At 51.4% G+C, this 17,440-nt stretch overlaps 1 protein-coding gene across 1 annotated transcript in view; it reads left to right on the plus strand.

Moving 5' to 3' along the window:
* Positions 1–17,440, plus strand: part of AGPAT4 (1-acylglycerol-3-phosphate O-acyltransferase 4) — a 142,182-nt gene that overhangs the window by 107,169 nt on the left and 17,573 nt on the right. Inside the window, exons 4-6 of the mRNA XM_025383628.1 lie at positions 10,481–10,642; positions 11,494–11,647; positions 15,725–15,827. Of these exons, the coding sequence (XP_025239413.1) occupies positions 10,481–10,642; positions 11,494–11,647; positions 15,725–15,827 (419 nt within the window). The remainder of the gene's footprint in view (positions 1–10,480; positions 10,643–11,493; positions 11,648–15,724; positions 15,828–17,440) is intronic.

A 17,440-nucleotide genomic window follows, 5' to 3' on the forward strand; every position in this document is an offset into this window, starting at 1 on the left:
CTCCTGCCCACTGTTTCTCCTTTTGTTTTCCTATTTATTCTCCCAGGGCTAACTTGATATCTGCTTGTGTGTACACGTGTGTGTGTGTGTGTGTGTGTGCGCGCGCGCGGGCGTGCGCAAATATATTTCTAGGAACAAGAGCAAACATTCTAGTAACTACCATTCTCTGATGTGGAGAACTTGGGCAGAGATCTGAGTTACAGCTTTGTGGATTTATTCTCTGTGACGAGAGATCACCCCTTAGAATGTCATGGTCCTAACCCCGTCATGGATCCCAGGGGTGAATGGCAGGGTTCATCTCCTGCCCAGGAGGGAAGGGTATGGGGTGCCGGTGTGTCTTGGCTGTCAGGTCACTTGTCTTACCACCTTTACAGCTAGGCTTTCTGAGGTGCCAGCGTCTCCTGGAATTCGAACTGTAGTTTAGAGGCAGCTGGTGATTTTCCAGGCTTTGAAAACCTTCTGGTAGTGTTCATGCTTAGAATGGGGAAACATTCATAATTCGTGGACCAGGAGTCTCTGAGGTAGAACAGAAAGCCTGTTGAACTTGGGGGTGCCTTCCAATCCCTGCTTGCCCCTTGGTGGTGTTACGCCCACGAGCTCACTCCGTGTGCTATTCACTTTATTTCTGTAATTTCTAATAATTCTTAGGATATTATTATCCACATTTTGTAAATAAATTCCCAGAGCCCCAATTTGGCTGAGTGATTTGCCTGAGGACAATAGCTCCTAAGTCTGCTTTCAAAGCTTCTGCTCTTTCCCCTGGAAGATGTTGGGGGCACAAAAGCAGGGGCCCTGGGGCCCAAGACCTGCTCCAGAAACAGGGCCCTGACCATCCTAAAATGACTGAGGCCAGCTGCAGTCAGGACCAGGTTTCTAACACCTTCCTGGCTTGTGATGTGCGAAGGCCTCATTCTGAGAGGTGCGAGTCACCCGCACCTTCCTGGGGTTGGGGATGGCGTTGCAGGAGCTGGCAGAGCAGGGCCATGCGCAGAGATGCTGGAGCAGCACCCAGATGCCCAGCACTAGCAGGCACGGGGACAGGCACAGATGAGGGAGAAGGTGAGCCCCGCAACACATGCAGGGAGGGACCCAGGCCCAGAGAGGGGACATAGCCCAGAGACAGGAGGAGACTTTCGTGGAGTGAGAATTTAATCTCAGCACCATTTAGGGTTTTACTCCCAAAGGCTTCTGAATCCGTGATCACTTTACAACTCTGAGCATAAGGGTGGGAGCGCTGATGCCGGAAAGCAAGTCAACAGCGCGCCCATCCCACCTGCAGCCTAGGGACCACACCTCTCCACCCTTAATTTCGTCAGTGATACTGTTTTTATAGGATACTGTATTTATAGGACTTCACTCATTACTATCAACACCCAAACAACTAATGCTGTGTGTCAGGGGGTCTGCGCCCTGCCACTGATGGTGGAAACTATGCTTAGGATTAGAGGCTTTGGGGACTCCACTTACAGGTGAAATAGGCAGGTCTGGGAGCCTGGGGCCAGGGCAGTGCCTCTTCTGTTCTAGCCGGAAGTTTGGGAGCCTTGCTCAGTGGGGGCCTTGGGGTTTCTGGATTCTTGCTAAAACGCTTCCCTAAGCCCTGAGGCCTCTCTTCTCCAGACACCACAGAAACAGCCAGTGCCGTTGCTGTGCACATTCTCACAAAGCAAGGTGCTACACAGAGCAGGCACCGGGAGAGGACAGAGTGGGGCAGGCGCTGGCCAGCCTGTACCCTCTCAGGGAACCCGCTCCCCACATCACAGGGAACAGCTTTGCCAGCTACTGGAGAGCTGTGGCCCAGGTGGACACGTGATGGTGGCTGAGATGGCTGATTCTCATCTCTGCCACCCTGGAAGGGGTAAGGAACAGCATTGCCTTATATTCATTGTTCAGCAGCATCTTTTATCTTCAATGACCTTCAGAAAAAAAAAAAAAGAAAAACCTCATTCATCTCTCTGTTTTTTCTTAAATAACACATGATGTTGAGATCCTTCTGGAGTCTGTGGAATTTGCTTTTTAAAGAAGAAAGGAACAGAAGAAGGTTCCTGACCAGGCATATTTCATCCTCACCTATCACAGCCCAAGAGGAAATGAGTTTAAATTGAAGTCAATGAAATTTGCAGAAATTCGTGAAAGTGGCATTTTTAAATGTAAAATTGGTCTTTTGGGGGAAAGTAACGGAATTGTCTTTTTAACAAAGAGGCTTTCAACCTTTTAAATGTACTCAAGATCCCATGTGGCCACTGCTCACTGCAGTGCCTGTCCCCAGAGGCTCTGGTTCTCCTGGGAGCCGGCGCTTCCTGGCGTGTGCCAGGGCTCCGAAGGCTTTGGTTGATCTTGGAGTCACACGCTGAACCTTTCCCCTCTGGAGGTGAGAGTGACACGCGGTCAGCTGGGGCACAGGTCACTAAGGTGCCCGACAAACCGTGGTGTGCAAGCGCAGGTCAGGTTCCTGAGGCTTCACGTCCCCGTTTGCTTATTGTTTTCCCTTAGCAGGCCCCGGCTAGTTACATAAGAGCATGATCGTTCAGTCTCCGGGCAGCGCCAGGCCCTGGCAAGCACGCCATGAGAGGTAGCTATTATTATATTAGCAATATTTATCTGCCGGGCCAACTGGGATATTTGTCTTCAGATGCTTAAAGAAGCCATGTGGGTTAGTTATCCATGGCAGCGTGATGAGACCCAAAACATAGCGGCTTAAAACAACAAGCGTGTCATAAAGATCCCCTGCCTGTGTGGTCGGGAATCCAGGTGCAGCTGAGCGGGGGACCTGGCAGCGCCTCTCAGGAGGGGCCTGTGTGTGATCTGCCTCCAAGCTTGCTCATGGATTTGCCCGGCCTCCATCCCTCGCCACACAGGCTTGTTTTAAAACACAGGGCTTCCCGGAATATGGCAACTGCACCCCTGAGGGTGAGCCATGCAAGAGAGAGTGAGTGGGCACCCGGGCAGGAGCCACGAAGCTTCTGTAACCGGGGCCCGGGAGAGACCTCCCGTCCCTTCTATCCAGACTGTTTGTTGGAAGTGGATCAGTAAGCACAGCCCATGCCTCAGGGATGGAGGGTGGGGGGCACAGGGGCATGGATGCCAGGAGGCCAGGATCACAGGGCCCCTCGGCGGCCCCACCCCATGGTGACATGACGTTTGGTCTGAGACCTTCCCTTGCCCTCTTAGTAAACATGTAATACAGCTGGGCCTGAACACAGATCGAAATGTTGCATTTCTGGCCTGGCACAGTGGCCCACGCCTGTAATTCCAGTGGTTTGGAAGGCCAAGATGGGAGGATGGCTTGAAGCCAGAAGTTCGAGACCAGTCTGGGCAGCATCGTGAGATCCCCGTCTCTATAAACATAAATCAATAAATAAAACAAATGAAAAATAGCAGCATTGCATTTCTTTGCACAGAGAAAGGTGAGAGGGGGAGAGTGGCATTATCCCTACTAGGCAGAGGGCCTGCGTGTGAGGGTGCCCATGAAGCCCTGTACTGCCTCTTTAAACAGAAGGATTTTCGATGGTGACAACGATAGCAGTTGATATACCTTCAAAATCCGTGTCCAGCGAGTGTTGATTGTGTGTGGTTTCTCCAGGAGACCATGTTCATGCAGCAGAGCATTGTTTCACCCGCCTTTACCCCAGCTGCTTCACATGTGCGCTTCTCAAGTGCCCTTTGGCTGAAGAGAAGTTAGAAGTTTCCACATATGGAGGAGTGTTTTGGGCAGATACGCCCACCGCCATGGTTTTGTCAGCTCTGTAGGGTGGTCTTCACCCTCCTCACCGCTGGCATCACCTGAGTGTATGGCAGATGCCCTCTGCTTCCCGCCATCATGCGAGTTCATCCTCAGCTGTGCAGGCAGCAGGAGTGGGCAGGGATGCCACCCTCTGCCTCTTACCATTCACTCGTTTGGCAGGTGTGCTGGGATCTGGAATCACATGGATGAGGAACCCGGTAATGGTGATGACCGAGGTAGCCAGGTGAACCGCTGGCCAGGGCAAGTAGTGGGCAGCTCATGGGACTATGGCTGCACTGTGGGTTCATACCGACTACCATCCTGGAGGTGGTAGCGCATGCTCGCCTGTAAAAGTCCAGTCCCACAATGGACACACCGGGGTCTTCTTTGTTGACCAGGATCCTCTGGCAGTGTCTTTAACAAGCCAGAGTCTGATCCCACCAATCATAAAGCCAGGGTTGCTTAAAGCACGGGGCTTCTTCCTCCTCTGTGCGCAGCCTCAGTAAACGGTCACAGCCTGTGCTATCTGCTGTACACCGACTCAGTATCATCCTATGAACCGCCCCCTTTCTCACTCCCACCTGCTGTGCGTGTAGTGTCCTCTGATGCCCCGTCCGCCTGTGCTTCCTGCAACTGTTCAGCAAGCACCTATTGGCTACAGAGTGCTGGGCAAGGCCAGTCGCTCCTATTACGTTCTGTCCTGGGGACATCCTGTTTTCCCACCTGCCCCTGTACTGCTTCTGCTCTGTTTCCCATCTGCAGGGCTAACGCCAACCCACAAGGGCTGGGCTGCCCGTTCAGAAGAGAAACTGGGAAGGGGCCATGAGGACCTGTGTCCAGGCAGGGTGGACAAGGGCTTTGTGCAGGGAGCTCCTCTCCCATCTTTGTGTCCTGACAGCCGTGACCACGGCCCCTCAAAGCAGAGCCAGGAGTGATCGGTATCCTGCTGGTTCAAGCCTCCATGTTCGTCCTCCGAATGGTGCTCTTCTCTCCGCACATCTGCATACCTGTCAAACCCAGAATAGTTTGGGGCCTGGTAAACGGGGTGAGGTTGGCTGGAGGAGGCCAATCAGGAGTGCAAGAGCCCCATGTACTCTGCCCCACATGGATAGAGGATAAGTCTCTAATTCCAGCCTGAGGTGAATTCTTAGAGAGTGCTTTCATTTCGTGTTTGCTGTATGCATTTCCCCTGCGGCTGTGACTAATTGTGGAACAGCGTTCATTTTGTTTTGAGACTCTCTTGAGAATTTTCTGGCAGTGTAAGGTCTACACCATTTTCCTCTCAGCATCAGAGAAGGCAGAAAGCAAGAGAAAGGAATGCAGTGTGAGCAAGGCCAGGCACACTTGTGCTACCGCAGTTGGCAAGAATGGAGTCTATAATCCTAGCACTTTGGGAGGCCAAGGTGGGTGGATCACCTGAGGTCAGGAGTTCGAGACCAGCCTGGCCAACATGATGAAACTTTGTCTCTACTAAAAATACAAAACAAACAAACAAAAAAATTAGCTGGGTGTGGTGGTGGGCGCCTGTAATCCCAGCTACTCCAGAGGCTGAGGCGGGAGAATCGCTTGAAGCCGGGAGGTGGAGGTTGCAGTGAGCTGAGATTGCACCACTGCACTCCAGCCTGGGCAACAAAGCAAGACTCCATCTCAGAAAAAAAAAAAAAAAAAAAAAGGCTGGGTATGGTGGCTCACACCTGTAATCCCAGCACTTTGGGAGGCCGAGGTGGGTGGATCACCTGAAGGTCAGGAGTTCAAGGGCAGACTAGCCAACATGGTGAAACCCCGTGGCTCTACTGAAAATACAGAAAATTAACCAAGTCAGGCATGGTGGCGGCCGCCTGTAATCCCAGCCACTTAGGAGGCTGAGGCAGGAGAATCGCTTGAAGGAGGCAGAGATTGTAGTGAGCTGAGATCGCGCCATTGTACTCCAGCTTGGGCAACAAGAGTGAAACTTCGTCTTAAAAAAAAAAAATGGAGTCTCTCACCTTTTGATGAACATACACACATACATGCATGCGTGCACAGAAACTGGTTCATTATTTTGAGCTCCAGTCTTTTCTGCATTTTGTTGTAACTTGGGGCAGGTTTCGGAGATTCCAGGCCCATACCATCCTCTCTTGCGCACACCTTTCTTGTCAGAAGGGGTCTGTACAACAACTTACTGGCAGAGTTTAGTGGCAGAAATGGAACACAGAAACCGAAACTTTCTGCTTCTCCCTTCCCTCTAGACTGTGGGCACCTCAAGGCCAAGGTAATCCTAACCAGCATTGTGTTCTCAGCACCTGCAGAGTGCCTGGCATAGGGAGCTTCTTAATCAATACCTTTGCACAGACAGAGCAGCCTCGGGTTGAAGATTCCAATTCGATGAGCTTACGCACCATACATTAGAATGGAGGCTGTGCTATGTGGGACTCAGAAGGACTCTGGAGCGATAGGGCTGGATGGCTTGTCTGGGGCTCCAGGGAACTGAAACATTTGCTACAGTGTCTCCAGCTGGTAGTTAAGAAAACAGTCAAAGGACTCAAAGGCAGGCTGTTGAGCCTGCTTTATTGTTAAGGAACATCTCACCTGTTTTCGAAGTTCCACTTAAGAGACCTCAGTTTTTATATTTAGTAGAAATAAATGACCTTGGCTCATTTGACTAACTGGTAACCCTACTGGGAAACCTTCAGCAATGACTGGACGTTTGCAAACAAAGCTGGCCACAGAGCCTCAGCCCCTGAGGGGTTCCTTGCTGGTGTTAGTGGGGGTGGAGGCCATGCAGGAGCAGGACACCCTGCTGCTCCCAGCCATACTGCATGCAGCACCGGGGTTTGGAATCTTCATCTGAAGCCTTGGTGAATAGCCATTTTGGAGAAAACCCTAACTAGAATGGCCTCCTTCCGATCCCTTTTCACCCCAGAGGCTGTGGAGCTTCTGAAAGTCAGGGTCGGAGTACCGGGTCTCAGGCCCTCTCTGCATCAGCTCTTCCCAATGCCCAGGGTCTCTGCAAGGGCTGGCCCACTTGCCAGAGTTGCAGACCAGGTCCTGGGCTGGCTGTGAGGGTCCTCAGGATGGGCCAAGTAGATTAGCCCCAAGCAGCTACCCTAAGACAATTCTCCTTTTCACTCTCTCTCTCCATAGTGGGTTACTCCATCTGAAAATTTTAGATTGTCCAAATATGCTTGTATCTAGACAGATCTATTGATAAATCTAACTCATCAGTAAATCCTTTCAGGTGGGCCTCCGAAATAAATCCAGCATTGGTGAAATTGGTATATTTTCTTGTACACTCTCTCTGAAAGCTGTTGGCATCACACATGGAAGCCTCTGAGTGGCCTGGGAAAGCCATGACAGTTTTAGCCTATTGCACCTTTTTCCTGGGGAACTGTCTGTATGTCTTAATAGTAGTTTCTAGTCTGTTTGTCATAAGTGAGTTAACTTGGGCAACTCTCTGTGCACGGGGACTCTTCAGTTGCGCTTAAATAAATGTAATCTATTGTTGTTACTGTGACGCTACAGCATGGCTTAGAAAATGGGTTGAATAAGGAGGTGTTCAGACACTGCTTGCTCTGTGATGACTATAATAGCTACGAGTTATTCAACGCCCGTGTCAGAGTTCAGAGTCTGAACTCTGTGCTTTTGTAGATGTTTCCATACATCATTCAGTCTTTACAGGGACACCAGGGGATATGTGTTGTCTTCCTCGTCACACAGAGGGGAAACAGGAGCTCAGGAAGGTTGGGTGTCTTGAGCACAGTCACACAGCCGGGTCGTGGTAGAGCCTGGTTAGAAACAGGACTGTCTCATTGCAGAGCTTTTCTTTTATGCAGCCCTGCCAGGGAAAGGGTATTGAGTGACATTTCTTCAGTCTGAAGACATAAAAGCTTCTACCTTAATATTTTAACATGTTTCTTACCAAACATAATTAACATCAAAACTAGGCGTATTGATAACATTCAAAATTTTAAGGCTGAAAGATGGATTAAGTCAGTATAAAGAAAGGTATTTCTCTTCTGTTCCTTTTGATCATCAGAAACACCTGTAATCCCAGCACTTTAGGAGGCCGAGGCAGGCGGATCACCTGAGGTCAGGAGTTAGAGACTAGCCTGGCCAACATGGTAAAACCCCGTCTCTACAAAAAATACTGAAATTAGCCAGGTGTGGTGGCAGGCACCTGTAATACCAGCTACTCAGGAAGCTGAGACAGGAGAATCACTTGAACCCGGGAGGCTGAGGTTGCAGTGAGCCAAGATTGCACCACTGCACTCCAGCCTGGGTGACAAGAGCAAAACTCCGTCTAAAAAGAAAACAAACAAACAAACAAAACAACAAAAAAGCCAAAACTGTTTCTGACCCAGACAGAACCTCAGTTATGTTCCCAAAGCAGGTGGTGAAAGCACGCTGATGTCAACCCCTTCTTAAAAATGACATTGTTACAGGAATACTGTGAAATACGTTTATAATAAAAAACTGGAAAATCTAACAAAATAAAAGTCACTTATAAATGACTGTCCAGCAACAACTACTGTTATTTTTCTCTGCTTTACTTTTTTTCATAAAGTTATAATCATGCTATAGACTCACCTTTGTTCCAGATCTTTTAAAAATTTAGTATTTTACAATAAACAATTGCCTAGCCATTACACACTCATAGAAAGCAAGTTTTAGTGGCTCTAAATCAGGGGTTTGCAAATGTTATCTGGAATGGGCCAGAGAATGAATAGTTTAGGCTCTGTGGATCAGAGCGTGTCTGTCACAAAACACTCCTGTGTGTAGCGTGAAGGCAGCTGCAGACAAGAGGCACATGAGCAAGAGGGTGTGTGGCCACAGGACGTCACTTACAGAAGCAGCAGAGGAGCCAGCTTGTCCCGAGGGCAGCTGCTTGCTGACTCCTCTGTAGTGTTGTACAAGATATGGTACACACCATAATCCACGGGACGCATCTACTGTGGGGCATCTAAACAGCTTTTGGTGATCTAACAGGGATGGAAATAGAGACTCCCGTCTCAGGTGACCATCTGTGGGTCTAGATACCCGCATCACCGTCAAAGTTATCGTTTCCATTTAGCAGCAGATCATCAGAGGCCAACCACTAGGACCCACTATAGCATTGTGGACAGGAAATACCCCTGAGAGTGCTTTTCCCCGGCAGAAGCCATGATTGGCTGCAAGGGACCACTCACCTTCCCAGGGCCAACAGCTGCTGCTTTAGTCTGCGGCCCCCTTCTGGCTGCAGAACCAATTGTCGTTCACAGCTCCTTCAGATTGTCGCATGTTTGGAATGAGTTCAGGTAAATATAATTTTAAAAAATATCATGGGCACAGCACACAGTAAGCCCTCACACCCGCACCGGCGAGTTCAGTCACCCACCCACGGGAATGGTCCCGGAGTCCGATTTCATGGCTAAGTTCTCTTGGACAGAATCTGCATGTTGGACTTGTGTGAAAAACCAACTCCATCAGAAAATGGAGATGCTAAACTTGCAAGGTATCTGCCTTTTCTACTCCAAGCGAGGGAAGAAGTGTCTTGTGTTTTTAAAGTAGGGAGCAGTTGGCTGTTTAGACCTTCTTTTGTTCTGCCAGTAGGTTGGGGGACACGGCTTACTGACCCCGTGCCGGAGCTGTGGAGAGGCATGAGTGTAATGGGGAGTAGAGGAGAGAGGGCTGTGTTGAAGCCGGGGCTCTCCGCGCTGTGCGCATCCTAGGTTTTGGGCTGCCCTGATGGCTCACATCCCTGGCTCAGTCATCGACCCATTGATCAAGGAGCATCTTGGCCAGTTCCAAAATTAAGTTGAAAAGATAAACATCCATCAGATAAAAAGCAGTTTTTGTGTCTCGCTGCCCCGTCCACCCCACTGAAGCCCTGGTCTTCCTCAGTGTAGGGGTCTGATGTAGTGGACGCCTGGCTGGGGAGGGCCACACCAAGCCCTGGGGACCCAGGACTGCCCTGAGAATCCTCAGAGGGGACCTGTTGGGGCCTCGCTCGCGCACCTGCGTCAGCCTCAAGAGGGTCTCTGGCAGGTGCTTCTGCCCCGTCTCAGCCTCAAGGACATGCTGGCAGCGGGTGTGGAGGGCACCGAGCACGTCTCCTGGTCTGGGTTTTACTTCCAGCTCGGACCAGCTGTGCCCGGAGAGCCCACTGGGCTCCGCAGCCTGCTCTGTGAGCGGAGACGCCCGTTTGCCTCAACTGCAGAGCTCGGCAGAGTAGGTCGAGCTGTCTCGGAAAAATCGGATTCAAATGAATCTTTGACCAGCAACTGTACAAGAAGGATGTTAACCTCACGCCCAGGAATGCTACATTTTCTAGCATTTGACATTTTTGGCGATCAAGAATTACTATATTTTGTAATATCACAAAACTCAATGAGATCTGTAGAAAAGAGGTACATAAATTAGTGTCACACAGCTGCACGGCAGGCTTAGCGAGTGTATGGTGGTGATCACCTAGAAACCCTCTGGATGGTGGTGGGAGCATTGTCAGGACCCTGAATATCCACGACTGCTTGCTGTTGCCTTCTTGACTCCGCTGTCCGCGCTGAGAACCAGCGTCCCCTTGCCTCCTGCCCCCACACTGGCAGGGTGAGCACAGCCTGGACCTCTAGCTGAAGGGTGGGGAGGGCATCAGGGTCCATGGCCTCGACAACATGTGTTCTGGGACTGGCCCGAGGCGTCTGGTGTGAATGTCCCCTCCTCTTTTTCTACTTCAGTCTCCAACAGCCCCGGGAGGTGGCTTTGATGTCTCCTTCATGGGCACCTGGGCTCCTTCCTCTGTTTCAGGGCTCCAAGGTCCTGGCCAAGAAAGAGCTGGCCTACGTTCCAATTATCGGCTGGATGTGGTACTTCACCGAGATGGTCTTCTGTTCGCGCAAGTGGGAGCAGGATCGCAAGACGGTTGCCACCAGTTTGCAGCACCTCCGGGACTACCCTGAGAAATATTTTGTACGTAGGCAACCAGAGCAGCTGTGTCCCAAGGGCTCCTGCAGGACTGTGACCATGGGACCCCCGTGTGACTTCCACAGGACACGTGACTGTGGGACTGTGTGTGACCCCAGGGCTATATGTGACCATGGGGCCGTGTGTGACCATGGGGCCACATATATATGACCCCAGGGCTGTGTGTGACCGTAGGGCTGTGTGAGACCCCAGGGCTGTGTGTGACCATAGGGCTGTGTGTGACCCCAGGGCTGTGTGTGACCGTAGGGCTGTGTGTGACTGTAGGGCTGTGTGTGACCCCAGGGCTATGTGTGACTGTAGGGATGTGTGTGACCCCTGGGCCGTGTGTGACCGTAGGGCTGTGTGTGACCCCAGGACTGTGTGTGACCCCAGGGCTGTGTGTCACCCCAGGGATGTGTGTGGCCGTAGGGCCGTGTGTGACCCCAGGGCCGTGTGTGACCGTAGGGCTGTGTGTGACCCCAGGGCTGTGTGTGACCGTAGGGCTGTGTGTGACCCCAGGGCTGTGTGTCACCCCAGGGCTGTGTGTGACCCCAGGGCTGTGTGTGGCCGTAGGGCTGTGTGTGACCCCAGGGCTGTGTGTCACCCCAGGGCTGTGTGTGGCCGTAGGGCTGTGTGTGACCCCAGGGCTGTGTGTGACCTCAGGGCTGTGTGTGACCTCAGGGCTGTGTGTGACCCCAGGGCTGTGTGTGACCCTGGGGCCGTGTGTGATCGTGTGGCTGTGTGTGACTGTAGGGCCGCATGTGAGCCTGGGGCTGTGCATGACCCCAGGACTGTGTGTGACCCTGGGGCCGCGTGTGACTGTGGGGCTGTGTGTGACTCCTGCCTCCTTCCTTCAGTTCCTGATCCACTGTGAGGGCACGCGGTTCACGGAGAAGAAACATGAGATCAGCATGCAAGTGGCCCGGGCCAAGGGGCTGCCTCGCCTCAAGCACCACCTGTTGCCACGAACCAAGGGCTTCGCCATCACCGTGAGGAGCTTGAGAAATGTAGGTAAGGAAGAGTGCGTGGCCCTGGGCCTCCCCGCGGCAGCGAGGAAGACAAGCGCCAGCTCCAGATGGGCAGAGCTTGCTTCCGGCCAGCACTTCCCGGCTGACGCTAGGAGCTCAGAGTGGCTGCTCAAGTCTGGTCTCTGGGACTGGGAACCAAGGACAAATGGCCCCTGCACCCCTGGCTGGCACCTGGGGTGGGCCTGTGCCTGCCCTTCCTGGGGTGCCCGGGCCAGCACTGCCCTCTGCTGTGCAAATGTGCTGGGTGCCTGGATGGCCCATCGGGTAACCTGGGTCCAGGCCTGCACGCCCAAGACAGCACAGTTGGGTTTAGGGTCATTTCTTGCCCACCCATTGGCATCAGCTGAACTCTGACCTTGTGGTCTGTCGCAGCTGACCTCGGAGTCTGGAACCCTCAATGGCCATTGATAAGAAGGAAATAGCAACAACTTGCCTCTGGCCTCTCGTCATGCTTTTGTCTTCTTTTTGACCCTTCTGTCTCCAGTTAGAAACACCCTCTGTCGCCTTCTGCGCAGCCGGCCTCCCCACACCCCCGCAGTCCCTTGGCCCTTTCCCTGGGCTGCAGGCCCGGGGGCAGCTTCCTGTGCTCCTTCCCAGGCAAAGCACTCAGGTGAAGCTGGTTCCTTCCTGGAGGGAGCTAGAGCCCAGCCGAATGCGGCTTCCGGCCCCACACTGCTGCCTTCCTCCGCCTTATCCTCTTGTCTCCTCTCCTCCTTCTGAGGCAAAGAGGGGGGGCCCCGAATTCCTCCCCGGGCCTGCATCAGGGGCCCCTTGGTTTCTCCAGCCCTGACCGACCCCCTATAGGACCTCTGGAGCAACAGGGTTGGTGAATCGGTACCTCTAAAAGTCCCCAGGTGACCCAGTCGCTGAAGCGGTGGTTTCAGGCCCCGGGCAGCACTGCCTGCTGGCTTCTGCTGCCTGTGTAACATACCCCCGCGTACCCAGGCCAGCGCCAGCCCCGCTTCCTTCTGGGGCTGCAGGAACCCAGGCCAGGCGGGCTGTGCCCCTGGCCCCCTCTCCCCTCTGTGTGCCTGCCCTGCCCTTAGCCCTGTTAACCAGTTTCTTCTCCCCCACATTCTTCCCTTGCTTCCTCATCCCCCCTTCTCCTGGTCACCAGCGTTCCTTGATGACCTCTATTGGCACAATGCTGTGCACGCCACACACAGTGTCACCTTCAATCCCCACAACATCCTGGCAGCAGCTCTTACTCCCAGAGAGAAGAGAGAAAAGCAGGCTCTGGAGTCTCAGCAGCAAACTTGGGCCTGCAGAACTGAGGGCCCACCAGGCCAGCCGCCTCCAAGCTCCTTCCCCTCTGCCCAGCCTCTTAGAAGGTCGGTGGCACAGAGGGGCACCAGCTGCCTACATGTGTCTTTTGCTCTGGGCTCAGCCCAAGGGTCAGAATTAGGCTGCCCCCTGCAGTCCCTGCCTCCACACCAACCCTGGGCCCCAGGGCCAAGGATGCTCCCATTGCTCGACCCCTGCTCCACCTCCCAGGCTGCTGCACTCTGCACTGTCCAGCAGCGCCAAGACCCTGGGGGCTCCCTGATCAGGAGGCCTCACTGAATCCTCTTTCCTCTGCTGACCAGCTGTGTGACTCTGGGCAAGTGACCTTACCTCTCTGGTCCTAAGTCTGCTCTGAGTTCTGTAAAATCTGTTAGGGTTGCAAAGAGGATTAAATGAGAAACGCTGGATAAAGAGCTCAGCATCCCACCTGGCACATGATAAACATTTGATCAAAGGCTGCTGTTGTTCGGGGCCCTCTGCCTCCCACTACACACCTCACCTTCTGCCCCTGGTGGGGTTGCCCAGCTTGCAGGGCTACGTGTCCCCATCCTGATCCGTCCCCTCTGGGTTGGACCAGCGCGGCTCCCTGACTGAGCTTTGCCTCAGTTTTGCCTCGCAAGGCCGTCCAGCTCTATACTGTTCATCACGGAGTTAACAAGGCTCTCTCCAATAATAGCCACCACCGGTCTCGGGCGCATCTGACATGCCAGGCCCTGTACGCACCGTACATGTAGGATGTCCTCACAGGACTCAGGAAGGTAGATTCCTTTTTCTTTTTGCTTTCAGCTCACAGATAAGGACGTTGGGGCTCAGAGAAGTTAAGGAGCGGGTGCAGTGTGACTCAGCCAGTACCTGGTGAGCTGGGATTTGCTCCTGGCTGGTGGGGGCCGGCAGTCGCAGCTGTCACTCCTTCCGATGCGCCTTGCAGTTAGAATCAGGCTGGCTCTCCTTTCAAGATGCTTTTTTTGAGGTTTTCCTCTGGAAAATGAGACAGTTGTACAGGTCACTGATTTTTAGGCGGCTCTTTGGGGAACCCGGGGGTTCTCCCCTCCTTTGCTTAACCAGAGTCAGCCTCTTCTGTTGTCTTCATGGGCCCCTGTGTGAGCGGGTCAGAGGAAAGGAGGTATCAAAACCACTGAACTATGTGAGCTCTGTGGCCCCTTCTTACTGGGAAGCCCTAGGACACTACAGTCATGGTCCACACAGCCTGATCCGCTGTTCCTGTAGATACCCGTTTATGCTTTAAAATGCCTGAGGAATGTGATAAGCATCCAGGTTCTCTCCCAGCAGCCCTGACCAGGCAGCTCTCCTCAGGAGGGCTCAGGAGAACAGTCCCGCCTTCAGCCCTAAGGCGGGGGCGAGTGGTCTCGGGCACTCCGGGCCCTGCTCCCAGGCTCTCCTGCAGGCCATCAGGAGGACCCCTGCCCGCTGGCACAGACAGTGGACCTGCAGACCCCGCACGGTGGTCAGGCAGCAGGTAGAAGAAAACAGATGGTGATTTATTGTTTTTGAATCTTGGTTCTGCATATTCCCAAGCAAACCAAGTGCCTTTCCTCCTTCCTGCCATTCTCCCACTCCTGTTATTAATGCACGCATGTAAAGCTCCCAGTGAAGTAGCTGGCTCATCGTTTATTGAACACAAACCATGTGCTGGGCCCTGCAGTAAGTGCCTGGCCTCTGTCATCTCAGCAACTGTGTGACAGAGGCTCCCTTCTCCAGGACAAGACCTAGCCCCAGCTGCCCAAGAGAAGATCCCACCGGTGGGAAAAGGTGACAGCTGCTGGGGTTCCCACCTGTTGCTCCTACTGTCTGGTGCTCTTACACTTCAGCAAGTGGCCAGTTTCCACTGTGCATTTATCTCCTCTGTTCCCTCACTCGTTCCTTCCTATATTCTTTCATCCCTTGATCCAAGAAGCTTCAACTGAGTACGATCCAATTCCTTAAGGAGTTTCTCATCAGTATCCTAGGATAATTTGTAGCTGTCTTATTTTTCTAGGGGAAAATAATGCTCACAGAATGGTTATGCTGCTGTAACTGAGACACTTCCTTAGTTTCCTTTGGAATAATTTTTCTTATCATCCACACTTGTTTAAATTTCGGTGTTTCTTGACGGAAATGATAGGCTGGGCACATTAGAAAGTTACAAGTCATTGTTGTGGCACCTCTAGACCTGACTTTGCAGTACTGCTTTAAAAGTGATCTGGGCTAGGCACAGTGGCTCAATCTGGGCTGGGCACAGTGGCTCACTGTGATCCCAGCATTTTGGGAGGCTGAGGCGGGCAGATCACTTGAGGTCAGGAGTTCAAGACCAGTCTGACCAACATGGTGAAACCCCGTCTCTACTAAAAATACAAAAATTAGCTGAGCGTAGTGGTGGTGCCTGTAACCCCAGCTACTTGGGAGGCTGAGGCAGGAGAATTGTTTGAACCCAGGAGGCAGAGGTTATAGTGAGCCAAGATTGCACCACTGCACTCCAGCCTGGGTGACAGAGTGAGACTCCGTCTCCAAAAACATAAATAAATAAATAGAAAAAGTGACCTGGCTTCAGCAATGACCCTGTTTTCTATTACTGAGTTCTAGTGGGATTTTATGATTACAAAAGATAATACACATTCAGTGTAGAACATGTGGACCATATAGAAAAAGAAAAATCCGACCACACCATTTCTAGATAAGCAGTTAGCCATTTGATTATTGTCTTCCAATGTGTGTATCTACAGAACAAAATTGGGTTCACACGCTATATACTGCTTTGTATTTGTTTTATTTTTTATAGTTTCAGCTGTATATGACTGTACACTCAATTTCAGAAATAATGAAAATCCAACACTGCTGGGAGTCCTAAACGGAAAGAAATACCATGCAGATTTGTATGTTAGGTAAGTCGAACGGTTTCCTTTCCAGAAAAGACAGTGCCCGTTTCAAAGTAAACACATCACAAATGACCTAGAGACTTTCTTCCAGGGATCCCTGGGTCACACTGACTCCTTTGCAGTCTGTTTTGCATTGAACTTGACATATCCTACTATTGAGAATGATCTGCTGAAATCTCCTTCCATCCCAGCTCCTTCCGGATCCTCTGTAATCTTCCATTTCAGAGAGCTCAGGTTGAACAAATGGAAGGCCATATTTTATAATTATTTTGGTGTTGGTGTGACGAGAATATGTTATTGACACTTTCCTTGAGCGATGGGTCTGCTATATGGAATACACACAGATGTGTATTTATATAAGGCGGTCTAGACACAAATGCAAAAGTCTTTTGCAGTGTCTTACTTATGTGTTATGTTCCAGGCTATTAGTGATTTTATTGAAGACACTTCTAGAACATATTAGTCAAACTAGTTCTCCTTCCTTGCTCACAGAATGGGCCGAACACCTCTGTTTCAGTGGGAAACAGAATTGGAAGGTGCAGCAGATAGTAAACACAATGGCAATTCACACATTAAACCCCAGAGTGACAGGGGTCAGGGACCGGACTGGTTTGTTGTGCTGTGGGTCACCTTCTCTGAATGCTAATGAAGAGAATCTGAAATGCCCACCAATGGAGAACTAATCCAGGGGCGTATAACCTTGTGATTCAAGACCTTACAGAAGCCGTATTACAAACAGCCCCATGAAAATCCAGGGGCCCTACCTTCCCACCAGGCCACACCAAATGTCCCCGCTTTCCTGGGAGATGTTTTGGTGGACTGGCGGCCAAAGTTAAGTAGCTTCTGATCTAAAAATGACTCTGGCTTTCCCATCAAAATAGGACAGCATTGACATCATCACTGACTTCTTGTCTGATGGTGCAGGCGAGAGTCTGCCCTGTGACTCAGTTCTGTGGCATATGAAGGCAGGAGAATCACCCACTTGCCTGAAGGAGACCTTTAGACCTTCTAGAAGTTAAGTGAGGTTTTATTCCCCATGTTCGCTGACGGCTGGCAGGAGCTCCACTCAGTGACCAGCTGGGCTCAGTTATTTGGGAAAACCCCAAGACATGTAGAAGATTATTTCACCTCTCAGGTAGCTGCAACTCTCCAAAGCATGTGTGAGAATCAGCACCAAAATGATACTGGCGCGTTCACTCACTGAAGCCAGATGACACACTTGACCCCAGAGGAAGGTTAGCATTGATGCTGTTCAACACACATCTTTTTGTCGTCGCTGCCCATTAAAAATGATGGAGGCATTTTTCTGAATACACGTCAGTACAAAGCACTGAAATATCAAGGGCGATAATGTCAAGTTGTTGAAAAGGGCAAAACTCACTACATTCCCACTATCCAAATAAAGAAATATTATGCAGACTCGAGAGATCTCATTTCCAAAGCAGAGTAGATCAAAGAGCAAAGAAGTAGAGGATTCACAGAAGTACAGTGTGCGTAGGAACAGAAAAGGTGAAAGGATATTTCCGGAGGAGCTTATGGGGTAAGTTCTAATTATGTGAAAAACTTACCTCTGTACAATACTGCCTTGAAAAGGAAGTCGCTCACTATAATCTGTTATA

Source organism: Theropithecus gelada, chromosome 4 (assembly GCF_003255815.1).
Source record: "Theropithecus gelada isolate Dixy chromosome 4, Tgel_1.0, whole genome shotgun sequence".
Lineage (NCBI taxonomy): Eukaryota > Metazoa > Chordata > Mammalia > Primates > Cercopithecidae > Theropithecus > Theropithecus gelada.